The following is a 25,743-nucleotide window of genomic DNA, read 5'->3' as shown; positions in this document are numbered from 1 at the left end:
TAACACAAATAGCTAATATACAGGGTGATACAAAGATATGCAACTGATGATTTCAGTATACAGGGTGTAACAAAAGTGTATAATATAAATATCTAATATACAGGGTGATACAAAGATATGCAACTGATGTTTTGTATACAGAGTGTAACAAAAGTGTATAATATAAATATCTAATATACAGGGTGATACAAAGATATGCAACTGATGATTTCAGTATACAGAGTGTAACAAAAGTGTATAACATAAGTAAATAACATAAATAGCTAATATACAGAGTGATACAAAGATATGCAACTGATGTTTTGTATACAAGGTGTAACAAAAGTGTATAACATAAGTAAATAACACAAATAGCTAATATACAGAGTGATACAAAGATATGCAACTGATGATTTCAGTATACAGGGTGTAACAAAAGTGTATAACAAAAGTAAATAACATAAATAGCTAATATACAGAGTGATGCAGAGATAAGCAACTGATGTTTTGTATACAAGTTGGAACAAAAGTGTATAATATAAATATCTAATATACAGGGTGATACAAAGATATGCAACTGATGTTTTGTATACAAGGTGTAACAAAAGTGTATAACATAAGTAAATAACATAAATAGCTAATATACAGGGTGATGCAGAGATAAGCAACTGATGTTTAGTATAAAAGGTGTAACAAAAGTATGTAACGTATAGTCTAATGTATAGGTGATCCAAATTTATTTATACATAATTCTACTTTACCAAATATAACAAAAGTATATAACAAAAAATTTTGAATATAATGTTAAAAAGTTTATTGCGAATATTATATTTCATTGAAAAAGTCTTTTATCCAAAATTTTAATTTTGCAACATATTTTTATGTATGAAAACATATAATAATAATAGCTGGATACTACGTTAATGCAGGATTATTGCGATGATGTTTTAATTTATATTAGATGATGAAACATCATGTGTTTTTCTGCTCAATAAGTCTATAACGGAGTCTTGTTAAATCAATTTTATGAAACCCTAATTACATATCAAAAACAAACATTTTTATTGCAAAATACCTTTTGATTGCATGATACTTCTTATATTAAAATTTACTGCTACCGATGGACTTACTACGATTTTCATGATTAATAAATTAGTTAAATTCTTGTAAAGTAAGTAAACATGTAGCTTTTTTTGAGTGGTGGAATTTTAAACTTTTAAATGTTTCTATTCAAAAATAGTCATATGTTTTTTTTTGTGTAGAAAAATAGTGTGTTCATAGCTATTATGATTGTGTATGTTGATCCATACATTTTTTAATAAGTTACAGCATTATAAAGTTTAAAATGTAAAAAATAAAATCGAGAATTTTCACACAAAAATAGCATTTGGTAGCCGTGAAGACAAAATGAAGTCCGACATTTTTTTTTTTAATAATAAAGTACATTACATTATCTTTAATTTAAGATATATATAAAAGTGTCAGACTTTCCTGAACACTTTCAAAAGTTATGTGTAAAAGTAAATTTGTTGTGAAAAAGTTGTCATTTTAAATCCCCTCAGAGGTTAGATAAAGGGTCAGATTTATAAAAAGAATATACCAAATGATAGGTAAAAACATCAAGCATCTATAAAAAAAATTATATTGATTTGTTCATTTTTGAAAAAGTAATGGCAGTTTTAAGATAAAAAAATTGAAAAAATTTCGAAAATTTCGAAAATTAGCGATTTTTAAATTTGTAATTTTTTTGGAGGTTTCCTTCATTTACGGGGAACTAAGGAAATTTTTTCAATTTTTGAGGGTAATGTCTTCAATTGAATACGATTTGTGATCTTTTGACGTATCGTTGAAAGAAATCCGTTCGGTGAGAGCTGAGAAAAAGTAGTAACAGACAAAAAAAAACACATCATAGTAAAACCAATACCTTTTCAGCTTCGCATCGAAGCTAAGAAGGGAATTACTCCATTAATTTAGAATACATCATACTGGCTACACTGTAAATCGAATCGTGCATGTGAAAAAACGGCGGGAATTTAGACTTATCACATTTGTTTATATTACATTACAAAATTTTTTTTTGCATAACATATAGCTAATGGAACGGAATAAGTGAACCAGCCGAAGTTGTTTTACGTGTCAAAGCCAATCTTCAATTTTCGATGAAGTCATCGATGTGATTATTTTCCATATCACATTTTCACTAATTTCAATTTTGACACGACTTGGACATAAACCACCCTAGTGTCTATCTTTTTGAAATTCTACTTCAGTGGACAACGTCCTTAGATTTACCTTCTTTTAACATGCAGGTATTCTTACATTATTTAATAAAAAGTATTATTATAGTTGCAAATCTAATAACTCGATTGTCTATGAGTTCTATTAGAAAATAAATTAACAAACTTCTTATTTATTACGATTATAAATCTATAGAAAACATTTTTTTACAGAGCACTATAAAAAATAGATTATTTGTAAAAGAGAGCCCATCTCGAAATGAGAGTGTTAGTACTAAATATGATAAATTAGAGCAGATTGGGGAAGGTACATATGGAGTTGTTTACAAAGCATTAGATAGAGAGACAGGGAAATATGTTGCTCTTAAGAAAGTTAGAATGGAATCGTAAGTTTAAGAGTATTTCCTTATTGTTTCAAATATTACAAAAAATAACTTTTATTTTTCAAAATAGAAAAGTTCCTTAAAAATAATTGTAAAATGCATACTTCAAATATTAGTTCTAATTGTACTTTTTGTAGGAGTACAGAAGGTGTTCCTTCTACAGCAATGAGAGAAATTTCATTATTAAAAGAAATGACACATGCTAATGTTGTTAAACTTCATGATGTTATTTTATCAGATAAAAAACTATTTTTAGTTTTTGAATACATGGATTATGATCTTAAAAAAGTTTTGGAGTTACGTAAAAAAGAGTATGGATTTGGTTTGCCCGAAACTCAAATTAAAGTAAATTTTATTTATTTTTATGTTTATCCATATATTTTTAATTAACAGTAAAACATAAAGTTATTAAAATTATGAAGTCTAACTATAAATAAAATTTTTTATTTTAGAGTTACTTGTATCAAATGTTAAGTGCATTATCATATTGTCATATTCACCGCATTGTTCATCGAGATTTAAAACCACAAAATCTCTTAGTAAATAAAAATGGAGATATAAAATTAGCAGATTTTGGATTAGCAAGAGCGTTTTCATTTCCATTAAGAAATTATACACATGAAGTTATTACTTTATGGTATAGGGCGCCAGAAATATTGTTAGGAGCCAAAATTTATACTATGGCTGTTGATCTTTGGAGTCTTGGTTGCATTTTCACTGAAATGGTATGATGAATTAAAACCCTAATTTTATTAATTATTCTTCTTTTTATATTAGTATTAGTAAAAAATGATTGGAGTTGACCATTTATCTGTATTGTACAAACACATAATAGTTATATTTATTGTTTGAGAATTTTTTTAATTGTGAAGTAATATCTCGCTTTGTTTCAAAAAATAATACGAGAAAAATTTCCTGACGTGTTATGAAATGTAATATAAAAATTTAATTAATTTTATTGTGATTGGGAAAAGTCATGATATATTTAATGTTATAAACAAATATCAATTAACAAAATACATTAAAAATTAAAAAAAAATTTTTTATTATACTGCACTGTTGGGGTTTTAATCATTGGTTAATTACAATATTCACTATTCAATTGAATCCTATATTAAATTTATTATATATAATCAGTTACTTTTTCTAAATAAACTCTTTGTGTTGGTGTCATCTTTCATAAAAAAATGTTTATTAAATGGAAACTATGAATAGAATGAATGTAATCATTTTTATTTGTATAAACAATTAATATTTAAATACATTTTCCATTTAATAAAATTTTAACATTTTGAATAAAAAAAATGTATTATTTAATATGAAAAGTGATAAAAGTGTTATATTTTTCAGTCAATATATTTCTATTATTTTATTTATAGTTTACTTTAAAGCCATTGTTTCCGGGTGATTCAGAGATAGATCAACTATTCAGAATTTTTCGTACTTTGGGTACTCCAACTGATGAGACTTGGCCAGGTGTACAAAAATTACAAGATTTTAAACCCATGTTTCCCCTTTGGGAAGCACGTGATATAACGGATTTCCTACCAGAGCTTGCAGACAAAAAACAACAAAATGTCTTTTATGTAAGGATATTAAATAAATTTTTTATATTAAAATGTTCTAAAAAAATGAAATAATAACTTTTTACAAAATTAAACTGTGTATAAAATATAGTTAAAAATTACATTATATTTTAAAACATTTAATAAAAACAATAAATTTTTATTTGCTTTTTTAGGCATTATGCACTTACAATCCAGCAAATAGAATGTCAGCTGAAAAAATTATGGAAATGGAATATTTTGACAACCTAAGACAAACATCTCTTCCAGAAACACCCTAAGAAATTCATCATAATTTTAATATTTTTTTAACAGTGAGTTATGAATATTTGGTTTATATTGGAACGTTCATAAAAATCAAGTTATGTCAAGACTAGTTAAAATATTGAATTTTTAAAATTGTAAATAATTAATAGTTACTATTGACCAAATGTTTAAAGGTATTGTGTTGACTTAAGTTTTGACTAAAAAATGTATATAAAAAATTAATCCACATTTATTCAAAGCTTAAACATATATATTAACGTGTTCATCAATTATTTTCTTTAAATTATTATTTTTACTTAAATTTGTTCTATTACAATTTGTATTGATTTTTTCTCTCTTTTTTTTTTTTTTTGTATTATTTTTGTTAAGAGTATTAAAATACATTCCACGATCAATTATGGTTTTTTCATTTCTATAGGGGTGGTGAATTTTTTTCAACAAATCAACCATCTATTTAAATACAGATTTCATTTTCTGATGTTTTCTTATTGAAAAAATATTTGTTTAATTTTTCCTCAAATGAATAGTACCATTTAATGATTATTATTTTAGTTATTTTTTAAAATTATTAACAGTTGTATTTTTCATCTTCATGTAAAAATATTTCATTAAATAATTAATTAGTTTTATTTCTCATTTAAATTTTATTCATTTATAAGTCTGATGCTTTTTGTCTAAAAAAAATTGTTTGTACAACCATTAAATCATAAGGTTATCGTGCATTATTTGCTGAAACTACTTCCTCAGGTATAACTATATTATTATTTGAAGATTGAAATCCTTGACTAGCTGATCGTTTTAAAATTTCTTTTGGAGCATTTACAGTTTTGAAATTCTTATTTTCTTCATTTGTTGGTGTTACAACAATCCTCACATGACTTTTCGGTCGGTCTTCTGACCTGTAAACTCTCATGCTAGAACTTCTCCGTAACTATGAATATTTGATAGTATAAATGAATGATTAAAACTTATTATAAAATTATATTTCAAAACTAGCTAAATTATATAAAAAATTTACTTTTATATTATATTATTAAGTAGATAAATACATATACTGGCAAGTGTTTACAGTTGTGCAAATATATGAATTATTACATATAAATCAGCATATCAGCTTTGATAACACCACAAAAATATGTTAACACTACTTAGTATCTAGTTATATAAGTTTCAATTTCAAATGTATTTATGTATATAAACTTCTAAGTTATAAGTAGTGACATATTTGAAGTGATAGATGATTGATGATGATATGAGCACATTATATTTCTTGCTCATTCAAATTACCAGCTTGTGATGATCTTGAGCTCTGTAAATAATCAGCAAAGCAGTGCATTTATACAACTAATGTAGTGAATAAACTATAATTTTATACAAATTTACAATATATATATATTATTGATTTAACCATTGTGCTGGAATAACAAATAGACTAAAGTAAAAGCACAAAATGTCATTAATCTCAAACATTCAAGTTAATCCCTCCGAATGGTTTAGTATGAATGTATTTTTTTTGAAAATAGTGAGCATCATTAAAAAATTAACTAAGAGTATAACAGAATGTTAAAACCAGCCGAATCACTCTCATGTCACATCTAATATTATAAAATTATAAACTACTATTGCCGATTAGTCAATCCGTCACTTGGGCAGGTTTATTTATGTACAAAAAATCACATGTTAAAGCTTAAATTAATGATGATGATTATTTAAAAAATGTTTATAAAATTATTTCATTATTACCTGAGATTTTGTTGGTGTTCCGGTAGCCGCTTGTTTTATGTAACTTTTGTCGTCAAATATTTTGATTTCGCCTCCACCCGGTTTGTGCTTGACATTTTCTAATGAACCAACTTTACTTTGAGCTTTTATTTCAATTTTTTGATCTTCAATCTATTATACAAGAATATTTTTAATATTACTATGTTAATTCATTATTATTTTATGTTATTATTAAGTTTTACAATAAAAATTTACATATTAAAAAAATGTTTTATTTATTTATTACGCATTTTGATACCATACTTTCATTAATACTGTATAATATTAATGATATTTAAGGAATATTGCTTAAATAACATTACACATTAAATTTAAATAGTACTTTGTTATTAATTATATGGAGAGTTGTTTATAATGAGAGAGGATGGGAGCTGTAAGAAAAGTTATGGAAGTCAATGTTAAAGGAAGAAGAGGTAGAGGAAGACAAAAAAGAGATGGAGGGATGTGATTGAATACGATATGAGGACGGCTGATGTGAGCGTAGATGATGTGGGAAATTGAGGAAAAACAAGAAAAAGATTCACGAAAAACATAAGCTTCAAAGTCATATTTAAAAACAGTAAAATAACATAATTTTTCTATCATATATAATGATAGTAAATAATATTTGACATAAAAACAGCAGTCAAGATAGAAAATGGTCTTTTTTAAAAAAAGCAATTAAAAAACTTTAAATAGCTAATTCATATTTTTTGTTACTAACCCGTTAGAAAATATTCACGTTGTCAGAATACGTTTTTCTTTAATTTCAAAGAGAACAAACAAAATATTTCAATGAAAAACAATTATAGGCGTAATCAAATTTTTTTGAGGAGACTTAGTTTAATTTTCTCCCTCCAAAAAATAATTTTTTTAAATTTCTGGGAAGGCTAAATTGTAAACTGGAACAACTAAGCTCTCCTAGCCCTTCACTTTACGCAATAGTCAGAGTGAAGTGGGTTTTTTGAGTAAAATATTTTGACCATTTGAAGATAGGAATAACTAATACATAGGTACTCGAAATTGTGGCTTTTTGATCTCCTAATTTAGGCTTGAGTGTGTTCAAGCCCATGTTAAGACATCGGAGTCCAAAATTTAGGTAAGGCTTCTACATCATAAGTGTTGTTTAAGTTTTGTATTTTAAATTATGCTATAACCGAATACATTAATTTTTATCTGAATGAAAAATATTCAGTATTTAAAAAAAATTAACAATGTGATGCATGTGTATATAAACAAAATTCCAAACAGTGATTCATAGTTCTATACAGTGGTTCATGTTCAAGTAAATTAAGATACAGAGTCGTCCCGAAAAAAGATGTTATCGCTGTTCTATACCTTTAAGGTCTATTTTGCTTTTTCGATAAGTAATATTATTATATTTGATAACTATGAGGAAAAAAGGTATTTTCGGGATGACCCTGAAATTGCTAAGTATTAAATAAACAGTGTAACTACTTCAACAACTTTTGCACAATTTCATGGAAAGTTTCAATGGTAAAATAGTTTGGATTATAAACCAAATACTATAACTTGAATGTTTTTTTTTTAAACTGTACTGTTCTATTAAAAAAACATCCATTTTACTCACGTCACTAGATTCCTTTTCAGTTAAATTTGTTGAATGTTTCTAAAATGTTACCATTGTAAAAAAAAAATCAAATATTTATGATTTAAAAAANTAAAATGTTACCATTGTAAAAAAAAAATCAAATATTTATGATTTAAAAAACAAAATTTTATATTATTTAAATAATATATAGATATAATGATTTATCCAAAAAAAAGATGGAAATGAAAAAATTAGATATTAAGATTAACTTAATACTATTAAAGTCTAGAAAGAGTAATCCTAGAGAATAACCTTAGATAACATCGTATCTTTTAAAATTATGAACACACCATTGTTTTAGGTTATCTAAAGACATCCTAAAACTAAATGTTATGTAGAAATAAAAACAGAACCAAACGAAACTATTTGTAAGCCCTATATAGTGCTAACAAATATTTTTTTTATTTCTATAGATAATGCAGATAATTAAAAAACTTGTATTATCCTTTTTTCAAATTCCCCCTTCAAAATTCAGATATTAAACAATTTTTCTGACAATATTACTTTAATTTGGATTATGGCCAAAAAAGTATTCAAATACAATTTCGTAGACCTGAAATACTAGCAGATGCGTATCTAAAACTTTTCCATGTGGAGTATAAAAAAATAATTTTTTGTCCATTAGGTAACTTAATTGACTTTTTTGGCCTGATAAACCCTGAAATATGTTTTTAAATATTTTTGAAAAAATGTAATGTATGCTGTACTACATAAACTATTTATGAATTTAAATAAATATCATAAAATAAATTAAACATATTTATAAAAAGTTTATTTACAAAAAATCTAGTCATGAAATAAAATAAAATGAATATTACCTTTACAGAGCCTCCTCCAGGCGTGTGTTTGATGTTGTCTTTGGACCCAATTTTTGGTTTTGCTTTATCTTTAAAATCTAACTTCACTGTTTCAATTTTTTTGTCTCCTCCGCCAGGTTTATGAGTCTTGTTTTCAAGTGATCCAACTTTTGGTTTAGCATTCCATTGTAACTTAACACTTTGAATCTAGAAATTAATTTATTGTAAAGTAAAGAAAATTTAAATATAAAAAAATTATTTTAATTTATGTTTTAGAGAATTAGATTTTGAATATGAAATTTATGAACAAAATATGATTTAATTAAAATCAAGTAGAAATTATAGTTTGTTTTATGGTATAAACATTGAAATATGTATTGAAAAAAGGACAGAATAAAACGCATTTCGTGACAATAATTAGATATCAATGGGTATGTAACTATTTTTCGTGAAAATTATTTTCGTTTGAATGAGCTCCTGTAATTGATCTCAAAAATACAAACAGTATTGTTATTTAAATCAGTAACAAAGAGTAGATATTTTTGGTATTTGAATCTCTTTAATACGATAAAATAAACACTTGAAAATTTAGATTTTCACTACTTTAGAGTGCTACAGAAAATTATTATACATTAATGATATCTTTTTACACCAACATTTTTCTTAAAATCTTATGTAAAAACGGTAGCACAGTTGGGTCGAGGCACAGTGTGGACCAGGCATAGATGGGACAAGTATAGATGATATCTGACAGTGATTAAAATAACTATCATAAGAAACGCTTCGATGCAAATCTGTAGATAGTATTTCATTTAGGGAAATTGGTGGATTATTCCAAAAGCAACATCAACTCTTATTTCTTTAATTATATCCTGATCAGACACGTAGACATGGGTGGGCCGGCCCCCCTTAGATTTAATGTGGCCCAGGGCCGGCCCCCCCCAAATTTAAAATTCAATTATTTTTACGAAGTATCAAAAACGTGCTAGTCCTTATATACATTGAAATTGTTATTAATTTGTGATTACTATTGAGTAATACAGTTATTATTATGGCTGTATTTTCATTTTTATATTCATAGAAAACGTTATTTGAAAAAGATAACGTTCTAGACGTAATAATAAATGGAATAGCAGTTTCTCCAAACGTGGTTGTAGGTAAATTTTTTTTAACTCTGGTCCAACAAATTATAACAAACTACCAAGTATCTGCATTGATTAAAATCTAGTTGATTACAAAATTCGATAGAGTATACTCTATGAAAATTTTTTTGATAAATCTTATCTTTAATTTGTTTTATTTTTTATAATTTTGTAGGTACAATAGGTAATTTATTTGTTTTTGTTAATTTGCTNTTTGTAGGTACAATAGGTAATTTATTTGTTTTTGTTAATTTGCTATTTGCGTGCTCTAAATAATAGTAATAAAAATATGACTAAAAAAAGGCAGGAATTGTTTTTAATTTTAAATAAAATAAATTTTATTGTTTATAATTTATATTTATTTTAAAAATTTTTATAACTTTTTTGTTATTAGTATTTAGGTATAAATTATTTTTTCTTAATAGCTTAAAAGTTGAAAAATTAAATCAGCTTATATTCACATCATTATTTTATTAGCTTCGATGCAAAGCTGAGGAGGTATTGGTTTTACTATGATGTGTTTTTTTTTGTGTCTGTCACCACTTTTTCTCAGTCTCACCGAACCGATTTCTTTCAATGATACGTCAAAAGATCACAAATCGTATCCAGTCGAAGACATTACCCTCAAAAATTGAAAAAATTTTCCTCGTTCCCCGTCAATGGGGGAAACCCCCCAAAAAATTACAAATTTAAAAATTGATAATTTTCGAAATTTTTAAAATTTTTTTTACTTAAAATTGCCATAACTTTTTTATATAGATGCATGATATCGTTACTTTTCATTTGATATATTTTTTTTATAAATCTGACCCTTTACCTGCCCACGGGGGGGATTTAAAATGACAACTTTTTCACAAAAAATTAACTTTTTTCACTTAAATTTTTAAAATGTTCCGGAAAGTCTGACACTTTTATCTATATCGTAAATTAAAGCTAATGTAATGTACTTTTTTATTTAAAAGAATTTCGGACTTTATTTTGTTTTCACAGTGAAAATGGCTAACAAATGATATTTTTTTGAAAAAATTCTTGATTTTGTATTTTACATTTTTAACTTTATTATGCTAGAACTTTTTGAAAAATGTATGCATTTTTTAAAAAGTTATAGCATCATAATGTTAAAAAATGTAAAATATAATATCAAGAGTTTTTTCAAAAAAATAGCATATTTTTGCATACGGTAGTCATTTTCACCATAAAGACAAGTCCAGAGGTCAAATTTTTTTTTTTCAAATTAAAGTATATTACATTAGCTTTAATTTAAGATATATATAAAAGTGTCAGTCTTTCCGGAACATTTTCAAAAGTTAATTTTTTGTAAAAAAGTTACCATTTTGAATCCCCTCCTGTGGGTTGTTAAAGGGTCAAATATTCACAAAAATATATAAAATGATAAGTAAATATCTAAGGTATCTATAAAAAAAAAAATTATATTGATTCGGTCATTTTTAAAAAAGTTATGGCAATTTTAAGTAAAAAAAAATGAAAAAATATCGAAAATTAGCGATTTTTAAATTTGTAATTTTTTGGGGGATTTCCCCCGTTTACGGGGAACGAGGGAATTTTTTTCAATTTTTGAGGGTAATGTCTTCAACTAGATACAATTTGTGATCTTTTGACATATTTTTCATCAAAATCGGTTCAGTGAGAGCTGAGATTGAGCGTATACAGACACAAAAAAAAAAACATATTATAGTAAAATTAATACCTTCTCAGCTTCGCATCGAAGCTAAAAATAAGTACTTTGATTTTTTTTTTACTATTTATATTAAGTTATTAAATTTGTCCAAACATCAAAGACATATCTGTAATTATAAAATATTAAGTTATTGGGTCATTCTGTAGGAATTATATTAAGAATTTTAAATTAAAACAAAATGGATATGTATTATTTATAAGTAATTGATGCTTTATAAAATAAACTCGACTTTACTTTAATATATAAAAATAACACTTTTATAAGTATTCTATACTTTTAGCAATACTGCACAGTAATAAAAATATATTACTTTCTTATCTCCTCCACCAGGAACGTAAGCGTCATTTTTTGCTTGAATTCTTGTTCCAGCTTTCCATTCAAGTTTTCTGCTTTCGATTTTTACTTGTCCTCCACCAGGTTTGTAGCTAGTGTTTTGAAGCGAACCAATTTTTGACTGTACCACCTTAAGATTAGGAGACGGGGCAGATCCAACTTGAATTTTATTCATAGACAACTCTTAATAATTAATAAAATTATCAATTTAATATTTAAGTTATAGTAATTATTTGTAATTAAAATAGAATGATAAATGTTGAAAAAAAAACACTATAATAGCGTTTCTTTTTAACTATGATTAAAAAAATTAAATATTTTACTATGATTTGTAAAATCAATTAATATTCATTAAGAAAATTCAAAGGTTTGAAATGACAAATTCACTTATTCAACTATAATAAAATAATAATTTGCATACTTTTTTGACCAATTGACGTAACACTGTCTGGAGTTTTTGGAGTAATTGCTCTGGTGGGTGTCTTCAGTTCAGACTTTTCTTTTTTCGGAATTTTACTGGGTGATTTACAGGCATCCCCATCAGTTCTCTAATAAAAAAAATACACATTATAGACTAATAATGTATAATACATTTTTTTTTTTGTAATTTAATTCAATTTTATTTTCTTATTTAAAATTATGTTTAAATACTTACTTTGGAGTTTGATGAATCTTTAAGGGGTTCATGATCTGTAAAAAATAAAACATAAATTAATACATTAATATAATTAATGTTGTTGATTGGCTATTGTGTTGTGTGTGAAAGGTTTGTTGTAATTGGTATATTTAAAATTTAATTGTAAAAATTATCAAAACCCCGGTAAAAATGTGCAAATTTCAATTGCTTGAATAGCAATATATTATGTTTCACATGTGATCAATTTCTACCATTTAGTTAATATGCCTATAAGTTCTACCTTGCATCTAATCTGGATTTTAGTGCTTAGAGACACAAAAGTACCTTTAATTATTTTTAAAGTATCTGGTCGTAGATTTTTACTCATATGATCTTCTAGTTTATCTTTATCTTTCACTTGATTTTTGGACTGACTATCACTAGTCGGTTCCTTATATTTCATATAGTTTTGATCATTTATTCTTCCACTCTCAATTACTCTATTATATTGTTTTCGTTCATCCAATCTTTGTTCACCGATTCCTCGACTATCAATTGTCGATTTTCTATCATCAAATTTATTACGCTCGTCTGATCTTTCAGTTGTCAATAAAGGCCTACTTATACTCGAAGCATATTTATCATCCAATTTATCAATTTCTTTAACTGTTTTTAAATATGTTGCTTCGAAATTTGATTTTCTTAAATCTTTACTTATGACATCTCTATTTGGATTATAAGACTCAATCGGCCTTTCTAAAGAAAATTTACGTTCAGGTGCATACGACTTTAAATCTAAATTTCTGGACAATCTGTCTTGTGGAGATGATCCAATACTGTCAACTCTCGAAAGTATTGGTTCAGGTCTCCTAAAATCTGTTCTTTTATTGTCTAAATCTTGTTCTGACGGTCTTCTGTAATCAGAAAGTTTACTGTCATCTAAATCGGGTCTTCTATATTCTGATCTTTTTATATCTAAATCTTGCACTGACGGTCTCCGATAACCCGAACGTTTATTTTCTTCTACTTCAGGCCTTCTATAATCAGACCGTCTAAGTTCTTCTGGTTCTGACGGTTTTCTATAATAATCAGTTCGTTTTACTATGTCTGTTTTGGATTCTGTAAACTTATCGCTCTCAACTGAATCGTTTCTACGCATTATATCAACTCTGGGTTGCTCCAATACGCTATCTCTCCTCCGATAGTCTCTTTGGGGACCATTTTGTAAATTTGGACGATGATCATCTTGTCTGTTATAGTTAACAGACTGAAAATTTTGTGGTTCAGGCCTTTCATTGTAGCGCTCTTGGACATCAATTATAGCTTGTCTATTTGATTGTTCTTGAGGTGGCTTAAAAAAAGGTGGTTCCTGGACTGGTTTTTGCCACTGTCTCGTAGATTGGTCAACTTCTGCTTGAACCAACAATTTTGCCGAAGAATCACGGCGATTTAATATAGGCACGGGCCCCGGTGGATTACTGGTAGTTATCACATGATCATTATCGTCGTCAACAACTTTCTGTTTATCATTTTCAGGTAGTCTGTGTGGAGGTTTATCATCTATTCGAGACAATGTTGGACGACGGTCTATTGGTGGTGGCGGTGGAGGTTGTTTATATTGTTCCTGAGTATGTGGCGGTAGAGATTTTTGTTGTTGTTGTTGTATATGTTGTTGTTGCTGCTGCTGTTGTATTTGTTGTTGTTGCTGCTGTTGCTGTAGTTGTTGTTGTGGCTGCATATTATAAAATGGTGGTCGTTGCTGAGGTAGAAGTGGACCACCACGAGAACCGTCCGATGGTAATACTTGTCTTACAGCGTTCCACCGATTTATTGGTCTAATATCACCAGGGGGTCTTTGTGGTCCAGAAGGAGGTCGTTGAGAGTTAGGTGGAGTGAACCGATTTTGAGCCAAAGGTGGTGGAAATGGTTGTGCAGGATAAGGACCTTGTTTCTGCGGTGGATAATACTCTGGACGAGTTCTTGGATTAAAATCTGGCGGACGTTGCTGTGATTGGTTAGGGGGTAATGTGGTTGTCTAAAGAAAACATATTCTCATTATAAAAAGTGCGACAGTCACGAAGACATTTTGATAGTGCGTTTATACGAAAGAAAAATGCAGAAGTATTAAAATTATTTAATGATTTGACTTGATATTTACGAAAACGTCTTACCATATTTAATTGCATTCTTGTTGTAAAACTACCACCCGGCTCTACAATACTATTTCGACGGTTATTATCCATAATAGTAAGAGTATGATTTGACGTTTAATTATATTTAATTATTTAAATAATTTATATATTAGTTATTATTAATGCGTGTAAGTATATAAATTTTATTTATAAGACAGTATTTAAAACGTTAGTTATTATTATTTATTTATTCTGATCCTTGGATTCATACCTATAATTATAACAATATACAAAATAACATCGAATAACATATAACTTCAATATGCGATAAACCATTCTAAACACATTACATCAAATTATTGTTATTAACATTCATGTTGAAGTCATGATTTTCAGTGGCCATTTTTTTTACTATTGCCTTGGTGTAACACTCATGAATTAAAGACTAGTATAAGGCTAACTTTTTTACAAGTATTAAGCTCCGATACACAATTTAATATTAATATAAAAATGAAATAAGGCCAAATCGATAATAGCAGTATGTTGTTTATATTTAATAGAAGTATTCGTTAGTAATAGGGCGGGTAAATGGGTAGCTACATCGACGGAAACATTTTACCGAACCTATTTTATGACAATCATCGATTTCCGGAATAATAAACTACATTACTTGGCATCACAATGAGGTGAAGAGGAGTGGAGTTGTAAAATGACTTGAAGAATTAATTTGTATCAAGTGTCTGTAAACCTTTTATTTAGTTAAACATTTCAATAAATTTTAAACTTAAAATTCATAATAAATCATTTATAAAATATTATTAGACGTCATAATAACAAGATATTGATAAAACTGTCAAAGTTGTGTAAACTTATGAGAATTTTTAGCAAGAAAAATAGAATAAATAATTTTCGTATATAGAAAAATAAAATTATTTAGCTAATATTTTTACGAGTATCTAAAATTATACATTTTTATTTTCATAATCTAAACGATTTCAAAATTTAATAGCATTTATGAAAATCACAATTGTTCAAACTTATAAGAATCAGCTTTCTGGAAAAATTGATGGCTATATCATCGCTCGTACGTCCTTGTTGGCGTATTACTGTCGTATACAATTATTCAGATGATTGATTAACAATAAAAATAAATACATTCATATGTGCATACCTTTCCAGTATAAATCTGTAGTTCCTTACGAAGATCACAGTCAGTATATGTCAAACAGCCGTAAATCCTCGTGCTTTACTGAGCCAACTACTATTTCTGTCGTACTACTGCCTAATACTACTACACTACTACGCTGCTAATATGAGACGGCGTGATCAGAATTTGCGTGCTTATACACGCGCTAATAAAACACTATTTTGTGTAGACATGACACGAACTATCGTTCACACAGGTGGGAGGAGGTAAGTTTCCAATGGTTATAAGGGGTGGAAAATGGTGACGCGGTCATGGGAAATATTATTCCACTCTATCGCTATTTTTTCGTCAATAATAACTGTACGGCATCGAACACAGTAACTAATCTCAACGTTTTCTAAACATATTAGATTAATGCTGATTTTTGACAGTTGAATTTGAAAAACGTGAAACAAAAAACAAATGAGCTTCACTTAAAAATTGTTGTTAATAGGCTAATGAAGAGACTTAATATAGCGTTTTATAGTAAATCCTTCAAATCTCTATTTTTGTAATTATAAGTACAAGAATAAAATCAGTACACATTTTCACTAAAACGAGTGGATATGAAGAGGTTAAATATTTGTAATGTATAGATAATTCCAAGTTTCTTTTTTCAAAATTTGTGGAAAAATTAAATTATTTGATAAAAAAAAAAAAAAAAATAATGATGAACAATTGAAAGTTGATCTCAAGGATAGTTTTATTCTTAAGTAAATTGACACTTTTATAAAGAAAAAGGTACATTTTTAATAGAGTGAATTAAGTCATTGTTATATTCAATATTTCTTGTGTACTATTCGTTAGTGTGATTTTGTTAATATAACACAAAAACGACTATTGGTAATTTTTAGTTTCTAATATATTTTATTGATTATTTTACTTAGTTATGAGCACACCGACAAAAAATTCGTGACTAAGAAATATAAATGTACAACTAAATACATGATTAGTTAAACCATCTTAAATACCGTGTCCCTAAATTGAGTATAATTATGGTTAACTCCATCTGTTATTTTGTCATGTATTCTTTAAAATAATTATTTAAAATAAACTGTTTTTATTTCTCTGTTATTATTGCAGAAGATTCGCTTAAGTAAATGAAAACCAAATAATAAACAGTGAAAACATTTTGAACGCTGCTAAAATTCTTTTAGGCTGTAGCAATGTAAGTAGGTTAAAACTTTAAAAACTGATACGCATTCTAGTTAAACTGTCAGACAGGATTGTATTTATATATTTTTTTAATAAAAAAAAGTATAAATATAAAGTGAAGACGCTGTCTAGGTAATAAAATATTGACATGCAATCCTGTAATAATGGCGTAATCTCCATGTTTAGCAAATATCCGCCGCTCTCCATTACCTTCGTGTACAACTATTGTTATTAGCCTTTAAAGCCAAACCAAACACACTGGGTATATTAATAATAACAACATTAAATTGAGTTTCACAACATTCATTTTAACGACATTATGCGGTGAAATGAATTTTCATTCCTTCGACTCTGTTTTCGACAAAAAATAGAAATGAAAAATATATAACAAAAAAAGTTTTCTAAACAATAACAAACAAGAGAGGTAAATAAAAAATACACGAGCGTATAAAGTTCATGTATATCTATCAAATAGTTTGTTTTTTCATAATTTATTAGTACTCATTTAAATCAATTATCAACTTACAATAAACATTGTAAACTTAAATGTTTAAGTAAAATGATTCACAGTAAACCTAAAGTATTTACTTTAAAATATACCCTTATGGTAATAATTATTATAATAAAAAATAACATAAATAATTTGTTATTTTATGGACTTTTAGTTTCTCCACATTGCCAGGTATGGTGGGCTGATATGAATCACCCCTCCGCTAATCTGAAAATTATAGGAAATTTACCTTCCTCTTAATGAATAAATCTTGAATATTGTTGTGAGGAGACCAATAGAAATTATATGCCAGGTGCCTCCCAAACATGAGCAAAGCCGACAACTCTGTGCACACGAAATGAATGCACATTATAATGATTCGTATTACATGATCAGTCATACACGTTTTGAATTAATATTGTCAGTCTATAAAACTGCTCAACATATACGTGACAATATGAAGTGTGATATTATAGCACATTAAATTATTATAATTCAGATATGTCATGATTAGCTAAAGACACTTTAGTCATATGTTAATGTTAAATTGTATTTAATTTTACATGTGATATATTTAATGTGTTCGTGAAATGTGTTAGTCTTATAAAAAGACTAAAAATTTTAAGAATTGTTAAGTATAAAAATAACATATTATTTTATAATTATATTATTCTCACCATTTGACCAAGTACAAGGTCTGTTCAGGTTTCCATTTGAAGCCACTGGTGATATCACTCTCTCAAATTGTAATGTCGACACTTGTTCTTGTATATGTTGTGCATAACTCTTTTCAGGAATGGAATTCTCTAAAAAAAAAAACGAAAGGAAAATTAATTACTTCACCTTTGCATTTATGTCTTATTTTAACTGTTTGTAAGCACTTCATTATATTTTATTTTCTTAAAATAAATAACACAGTAACAGAGCTAGAAACATCTAATATAATTTATTTTCTTAATTGGGATATTGTAACTCTAATTAAATATGTTGTAACGTTATAATTGTACGATAGTCAATAAGAAACTAATGATAGATTTTTTGTATTAGAAAATACAGTATAGGTTTCTTTTTGTTTTATTATGTCTACAGTGAAATACCAGTTTTATTCTCTTTTTTTTTTTTTGCGTCGTATCTGTACGCACTCAGTAAATACAAATCCGAAAATATTTCAAATTTTATCAAATAAAATAAATTTGAATGAGACCAACTTTTGAAAAAAAAATGTTTATAGCTTTTTAAAAAAATAAATATATATTCTATTCTTCTATGTATTACAAGGTTTTATTTTTCTTTTGCAAATTTCATTAGACGTTTGTATAATAAAACTTGCAAAATAAAAATACAACACTTTTATAAGTACTTTTACAACTTCATAATTTGCCTTCAAAAAAAATTATAATAAACCAACACCGATAGGAATACACAGTATACTACGCGTTTCAGACAAATAGTTAAAAAGTTAAATACTAATTGGTTTGTGGCACGTTATTTAATGTCTAATAACCAAACAGGATACGACTAGTTAACTGGATACCAAAGTATTGTTTGTCTTTGTTTAATGCATACCGTTTTAAGTATACGTGCTACATTGCCATCAAATGAAAACACACTAGTTAAGTTCATAGCACCATACATACGGATTGTTTAACTTGTTGAAAGCTCACTTTGTTGTTATTTGAAAAAAGTGAAACTGCCATGCAATCGCAGAAAAAAATGTGACTCGACTAAAGCGATGGCACCAAACTACTAGCACTTTCAAAGAGAAGTTATTCAAACGCGTTTTTATACAAACACTTGATTCCAATAAAGTGTTTTAATATGATTACAATAAAGAAATAGTCGATTAATGAATAATAATAACAAAGTTAATTGTTTCGTATAAAAACTACATTTTTCTATTATCGAGTAATGAACATAATATTGTAATATAATGTTATAATGTAAAACAAACAGCATCTCGAAATAAAAACAAATTATGTAATAGAGAGTCTAATCATTTATTTAACTGCTATCAAAATACAAATAACAACAAGGTACATTCTTAATTTGAACTCGGAAATAAAATATCAATTTTTTTAATTGCGCGTAGAATGAATGCGTCCAAAACATGTACTTGACATTAATCATTTATTAAGTGTTTTGTTAATTAAAAGTATTTTATAAATATTACTTAAACGACAATTGGTTATTTGTTAACATATTATATTAAGATGTGTACTATTAACATAATTCGATTTGTTTATTATTTCTGCACAATAAATGATTAGGAAAAATCGTAACTATTCATGAACCTTTGCGTTCGTCATATCTCTATAGATAACTGATGAACTTTCTACACATTTGAAACAAACACAGTTAATGTTACCCACATGAATTCCAAATAAAAAATACATTTTAATCGGTGAATTTCTGAACAGCTGTTAATTAGCGTACATAAATATAGATAGATGCTTTTTCCTTGAAAGTGTTCATAAAGTCGTTTGCAAAATTGCCCGTACGTATTGCGGTAAAACTGCTTTCAACAATAACCGAAATACTATTGAAGACCTTGAAACGACACTAGAAAATTGATGAAATTTACTATACTTGTACTCGTCAAATTTTTTACACCGAGTAGTGAAAATATTTATTTAGATTCAACTCGGCCAAGTAGTTGTTTTTATGACAACACCTATGTGTACTTTAGTTATTTATAAATATAGGTCACGATAACATGACTGCGGTTGAGTTTTCAATAAAAAAAATTCGAGAATTACCATTTTTAAATTGGGGACAGTTAGAGGTATACAAAAAATGTGTTTAATTATCTTAAAATTCAATAATTTTCTAAAACAAATGACTGCATACGTTCCGACGCGTGTAATGTAATTACATGGGCACCAAGAACGTTTGAATAATAAATATGGTGGCCAAAAGAAAAACTGTCGCTTACTGAAAAGGTCAACTCTCAGGCAATCGATACTTAAAAACTAGAATAACAGGTGATCACAAACATATTATTGCGTACGACTAACAAACATTGTCTATGATTAACAAGCGACATTTGTTTTAGCACACGCGCGAACACATTGTGTTTGAATGATTTTCATAATAATGAAACTTTGTTTTTGGCAACCGCGTCATAGTGAACTTTACCTTGTTCAACGACTAGAGATTCGGCCGTTGTTTCGGCCATGACTTGCTGCCGTTTTCGTCGCTGAACTGGCCCGGCCGACGTCCGAAGGTGACAGCGAACGAAGCCACAGTCGACAATCCTTATGATGCAGCTGTGTTGTTTGCGCGGAAGGGTCGTAATGAAAAAATAAATAAAATCTTTGGCAAACGACCGAATGCGGCGACAGTAATAGAACAACACCAACTCGACGGTCGAAATTAGACTTCGATACTTGTTGTTTTTCGCAATTAATATTTTTGTTTTCGCTCGAACAGCGGTTGATCGATGCGCCGTCGCACGCAGAATCGCCTAGCCAGCCGTGTTGGTCGCAAGAGCAATGTGCGTAGTGCCGCGCACGCTCTGCCATCTCGACGCCAAACGCCTCCTATCATCCCGCTCAGCTGACCCAACCGCCTACGATCAATTTCACAACGCAGCTTCGCGACAACCATTCCTGTGTTGATGTGTTTAGGGTTGTTGTTGTTCGTCTTTATTGTTATGCAACTGCCAATAATTTGGTTCTATTCGATTGCCATGAAAAACGCGTTTCAGTTAAATCAGCGACGGTGACTTGATTGCTACGGAAACTTTAAATATAAGTCGGAGATACCATAAAAAAATGATACGAATCCGCATAATTTTTATACATTTTCAGTGATAAATCATAAGCCCCGTACACTTGGTGAACAATATAATAACAACTTTTAGTACATGAAATTTATTACTTACCATATTACTATTTAGAGGTATTGTGCGTTTGTAAATTTAGGAACACTCATTTTGTTTCGTGTTCATGCAACTTTTCGTGCTCAGTGTATGTCGAAACGATGACATGCCTCATGTTCGTTTTGAACCAATGCCTGTTGGAATAATTATTTCTTTCGCATCTTACATTAAAAATATCGCACTCCCCACGAAACACTCACAATTTATAAGCTTGAAAATAATTTATTTATAATTAAAAATTTATATTGAAGTGTCGTACTTATAATAAATGATAACAATAATTCAATAAAATCAATTGAAACGTTGCATTTATTATGGCAGTTTTCCGTTGTTGGTGCAACTCGTTTACAACTCAACCGAAGTTCAAAATACGATCCACTTCAATACGTCTAAGCAGATTTTATTTTTTACTATAACATAAATCGGTTAAACCAATAAGAGCAATATAATTCCAAGACCAGATTGAGGAATCGTCATGATGTGGATTAATATTTATACAAATGAATCGTTTGAAATTTTAATTATAAAATTAAATTTAACAAATAATCAGACATTATATCTATTGAACTAATATTAATCCATTTTATGTTATCTCTATCTTTTTTCAATTTCTAGCATACATTCCATATGAAATTTATGCAAAAAATAACTATAAAAAATTAAGTAATAATAATATTTATTTTAATCTATAATTAAAAAAGTATATATATCAATTTTACGAGGAAAACATTTTGTAATTACAAAATTAAGTTTCAGTAGATGATATTACAATAAATATGTTTTCTTTATTTTGCTATCAAAATTGTATATAGATGGAGTTATTTGAATTACCCCAAGTCCTATTTTTAAGTTTCACTTAATGTAAAAAAGAAAGTAAAATTAATTAACTTAATTTTTTAATATTTAATAAATCCCTATTTCATTCATATCAAAAACATTTGTAGCACAACAAAATTTAAATATTTGATTAATATCTTCTAGGATCCTGGCATTATTAAATAACGATAATTGTTAGCTCTCTCCCTGCCTAGCAAAAATAAATAGCGAAAACATCATATCTCCAAACTATCTTTAAAAGGGATATTAATCGCTAAAAAAAAAACTCATAGAGCATCCTCTACCATTATCCGAAATAATTCAGGTATACTTCAGGAGAACTGTAGCTGCCCATTGCATTTTTTTACCCCGTGATTATCTCAAGGTAATATTTATCATGATTATTAATTTAATAACATCTTTCTTTTGTTTTACCGATCAACTATTTTTTTTTTTTGTTAATTATTTTATTGAAATAAATAAATGGAAAAAAATGTTTGCTGTTTAAAAAAATCCCACCAACTCTTAAATAATAAAGTTTGAAGAAAATTTTAGTTTTCAATGGGATTTGAATACAAGAATCATGCAAATATTAAATCTTATAAAATAATTACTTGGCCTGTTAATAAGGCTAATAAAAAAGAATTACTTGGACTGATAATAAATCAGAGTAAAAACATTTCTCTAATATAGAAACGGATTTTTTTTGTGATTTTGACTTACTTGTTATTTTTTAATTATTTTTATTATATTTGTTTCGAATTATTCGAGTTATTCATGAAATATTTGATTAATTATGTTTTCAATAATAGAACTTGCATTAATTGGATTGATACAAGTCTGCAAAGCGATTACTATAAACACAATTATTATAAGCTTTAATTGTTTAATTCATGTTCATAGTATAGAACTACTGTGATAATTAATATAGAAATAGTAGTTTTTTTATCATTTATTTGCAATAAAATAACGTATCTGCGGATGTTCATTTTCACGGGGATGTGATACTCCTCACGCTCCCCTATCGTGATGATCCTGTTGAAACCAAATCTATTTATACACATTTGCACTGATTATGTATAATGTTATGAAGTGTATGATAAGATAATATACGGGCATGTTAGATAATTGCATAACCACGATGCCGTGTTAAAAGGATGGCATATTTCGACCAAAATAACCAACACATATCAGCTGTTTATACGGCGTGTCTATAAATTGACGTCGTCTAGTGCCTTGAGCGTGAACGCTGTTAAGTAAGGTTTTGAGAGCTCTGGAGACAGCTATTTATAAACATAAGGCCAATTGCAAAACAAAATCATAAAATAAATAACATTTCGATATATTATCTGTTGTTCCTATACATAATAAAATCATATATTATATAATTGTGGAGCTTAAATTTTTACAAATATTGCAAATTGCGCTTTTTATAAAACAATTAAATATTAATGCGATAATGAAGACGACCGTATTCTGTCAAATTATTTGTTGAATGGGTTTTCGTCATCTGGTACGGGCTTATCGCATACTCGAGCTAAAAATGCTGCAACACGCAAAAATAATAATTTAATCATAGAATAGTTTGCAGACAGTAATGACTCATGGCACGATACGTGATGAAACCGACTTATTGTCAAATATTAAACGTTATACTGAACATTTCAAATAAATTTCTGACGTATAATCGTATTAATTAATGCAACAATAATTTTAGAATAACTTATCATTTTAATTGAACAGAGGTATGTTATTTCGATATCACTGGGTAAACATATAATGTATTAGTAGAGGTAATTATACATTACAACAAAGTAGGTAATATATTTTTAACACAGGATATCAGAAACTAAATATTGTTAGTAATGTATTATATCTAATAGCTAAGGCATATCGAAGTAGTAATTTTAGGGAAATAACATGTGTAAGCAAATAATAGGCGTGTTACTTTTGTATAAGCATCGATGTATTATATAATTTGATGATATGATTTTGTAATCAACACTTACAATTACCAAATAGATATTTACAGAGTATTAAAATATCATCATAAACAAATGTATAAATGATAAAAAAAAACAATTACGTTGACAAAATAAATATTTAATAGGCAGCGTTTTGCAAATTATGTTTTTTGTTGAAAGCATTTAGCGATAAAATTATAACTTTAAAATCTATCAGAAATGAAATGTTTTACACTTACGAAAATGATGGTAGGTAATCAACTTAATATTGTGTGGTATATTTTTAAAGGTTATGTTTATATTTATTTAACACGGTTAAAATGGAATTCATTTCATGTCTCTCAGGCGGATCATCACTTTTTTTACGAACGCTGAAAAATAACATTGCCGAGGAAAGGTGTCATAACAGGTTTTAAAAACATACAACAGGGTGTAAAATGGTACAGGGGGTAAACAAAATGATTAAAAAATGTACTCACGAACGTAAGGGATCATACCGTCGTCGTCTTCTGGGTCCATGCAGTCCTTGACGACTACATCGAGTTCTTGATCTGTTAATTTTTCTCCTAAAAACAAATAATTAAATTTAATACTCTCTGTGGACAATTAAACTTTCATCAATTAATTATATTAACTGATTTGCGTTGAATAATATTATGGTACTCACCTAAAGACAGAAGAATGTGGGTCAATTCTCCGCCCATCATGTGACCATCTTCAGCTTTGTCGTACAATTTCAAACATTCAATAAAATCTTCATACACACCTTGATCTTTGTCCTTTGACACTTGTGAATAAATGGGATAGAATTCATCAACCATGATTTTCTTTTCGCCTAGTGATACATACATTTTATTACTTCTAAGATTACCTAATTAAAATTATTCTATCGCCCAAGATTTAATTACTTACCCTTCTTCTTGGTGCCTCCCATCTTTTCTATGGTGGCCAAAGTCGGGTTCAATTCTAAGGCACGGAGAAGGTCTCCAATGTAGTATGCATCGACTCCTTCGTTTGTACTGTCGTAGATAGACCACACAAAGTTGACGCCTGAAAATTTGCAAACGTTTTTCTCTCACACATATTCCAGTTATTATGGCAAAAAATAAATAAAAGTAAATGATAGAATTTAAATTAAATTACTTACGGTCTACTTCACTTTTGGATAAATCGGCCTATAAAAAAATTTTCATTAGATTTCAAAAAATGATAAATCGTTAAATTTGAGTGAAACAATTTCAAATTTACAATAAGAAAGAATAAATAATTTTATTTAACGCTTACCATTTTTACAAGGTGTGCAGTTTTATCCCTAGTGTATCCTCAACGAAAGTGCAAACAGAATTAGACTAGCAAGATTCAATCTCGTCGTTCTGGCAAATGACCCACTACTGCCCAGCAGCATTCTTTGGCACTATTTATAAACTATTTATTTTCAAACCACGTCCGCCTATATCATATTGCACCTCGACTGTACTTTTAAGGGAAATAAAGAAAATTATCTCACTGACTAACAATAAACCTGCATATAAATTAATAACTTAACTTTAAAGATTTCAAAAACAGAAAAACAATAATTTTAAGATTTATTGATCAATTATTTTACGAATGGTGGCTAAATAGTAGTACAAAAATTATATTTTTTATAGGTACGATTAAGACTGCATAAATCATGAATTACCTTGTTCAAAAATTATTTAGTACTACATAAAAAGTCTAAGAATAAATA

At 27.8% G+C, this 25,743-nt stretch overlaps 3 protein-coding genes across 8 annotated transcripts; 1 reads left to right on the top strand and 2 right to left on the bottom strand.

Moving 5' to 3' along the window:
- The first annotated feature begins 2,143 nt into the window (after positions 1–2,143).
- Positions 2,144–4,509, top strand: LOC126904679 (uncharacterized). The gene is made up of 6 exons (XM_050683904.1): positions 2,144–2,288; positions 2,430–2,602; positions 2,737–2,944; positions 3,052–3,324; positions 3,979–4,185; positions 4,341–4,509. Exons 1-6 carry the CDS (start codon positions 2,283–2,285, stop codon positions 4,443–4,445), a joined length of 972 nt encoding a protein of 323 aa, XP_050539861.1. The 5' UTR covers positions 2,144–2,282; the 3' UTR covers positions 4,446–4,509.
- On the bottom strand, positions 4,272–21,788 carry LOC126904669 (microtubule-associated protein 2). Of its 5 annotated transcripts, none has more exons than XM_050683880.1 (10): positions 21,238–21,788; positions 18,032–18,160; positions 12,737–14,426; positions 12,431–12,465; positions 12,197–12,323; positions 11,753–11,958; positions 8,623–8,808; positions 7,784–7,822; positions 6,175–6,324; positions 4,272–5,362 (listed from the first exon to the last, which is right to left on the bottom strand). In XM_050683880.1, the coding sequence occupies exons 2-10, from the start codon at positions 18,032–18,034 to the stop codon at positions 5,144–5,146; spliced, it is 2,655 nt and encodes an 884-aa protein (XP_050539837.1). In that variant the 5' UTR covers positions 18,035–18,160; positions 21,238–21,788; the 3' UTR covers positions 4,272–5,143. The 5 variants fall into 5 exon arrangements, with proteins under 5 accessions (XP_050539837.1, XP_050539838.1, XP_050539835.1 ...); XM_050683881.1 differs by lacking the exon at positions 21,238–21,788 and adding an exon at positions 18,921–19,159; XM_050683878.1 differs by lacking the exons at positions 18,032–18,160; positions 21,238–21,788 and adding exons at positions 14,563–14,794; positions 15,695–16,187.
- A 1,583-nt stretch (positions 21,789–23,371) lies between these two features.
- Positions 23,372–25,434, bottom strand: LOC126904680 (myosin light chain alkali). Of its 2 annotated transcripts, XR_007703794.1 has the most exons (7): positions 25,299–25,434; positions 25,162–25,189; positions 24,927–25,064; positions 24,682–24,849; positions 24,494–24,580; positions 24,254–24,385; positions 23,372–23,596 (listed from the first exon to the last, which is right to left on the bottom strand). XR_007703794.1 is itself a non-coding variant. In XM_050683905.1 (6 exons), exons 1-6 carry the CDS (start codon positions 25,299–25,301, stop codon positions 23,535–23,537), a joined length of 486 nt encoding a protein of 161 aa, XP_050539862.1. In that variant the 5' UTR covers positions 25,302–25,434; the 3' UTR covers positions 23,372–23,534. The 2 variants fall into 2 exon arrangements, 1 of the variants encoding a protein (XP_050539862.1); XM_050683905.1 differs by lacking the exon at positions 24,254–24,385.
- Positions 25,435–25,743: the final 309 nt, after the last annotated feature.

This window comes from Daktulosphaira vitifoliae, unplaced genomic scaffold (assembly GCF_025091365.1).
Source record: "Daktulosphaira vitifoliae isolate Bord-2020 unplaced genomic scaffold, ASM2509136v1 Scaffold_4, whole genome shotgun sequence".
NCBI classification, from domain to species: domain Eukaryota; kingdom Metazoa; phylum Arthropoda; class Insecta; order Hemiptera; family Phylloxeridae; genus Daktulosphaira; species Daktulosphaira vitifoliae.
The sequence above is the reverse complement of the archived record's forward strand: the minus strand, read 5'-3'. Positions and strand labels throughout refer to the sequence as shown.

Excerpts from the sequence above, each read along its gene's own strand:
- LOC126904679 (XM_050683904.1), top strand. Across the intron at positions 2,945-3,051 it reads TGCCCGAAACTCAAATTAAA|AGTTACTTGTATCAAATGTT; the intron begins GTAAATTTTATT and ends TTTTTATTTTAG. Across the intron at positions 4,186-4,340 it reads AACAACAAAATGTCTTTTAT|GCATTATGCACTTACAATCC; the intron begins GTAAGGATATTA and ends TTGCTTTTTTAG.
- LOC126904669 (XM_050683878.1), bottom strand. The coding sequence starts at position 14,634 with ATGGATAATAACCGTCGAAATAGTATTGTAGAGCCGGGTGGTAGTTTT. Across the intron at positions 11,959-12,196 it reads TACGTCAATTGGTCAAAAAA|AGTTGTCTATGAATAAAATT; the intron begins GTATGCAAATTA and ends TTAATTATTAAG. Across the intron at positions 7,823-8,622 it reads CTGGAGGAGGCTCTGTAAAG|AAACATTCAACAAATTTAAC; the intron begins GTAATATTCATT and ends GTAACATTTTAG.
- LOC126904680 (XM_050683905.1), bottom strand. Across the intron at positions 25,065-25,161 it reads ATCCAAAAGTGAAGTAGACC|GCGTCAACTTTGTGTGGTCT; the intron begins GTAAGTAATTTA and ends GCAAATTTTCAG. Across the intron at positions 24,581-24,681 it reads CCACATTCTTCTGTCTTTAG|GAGAAAAATTAACAGATCAA; the intron begins GTGAGTACCATA and ends ATTTGTTTTTAG.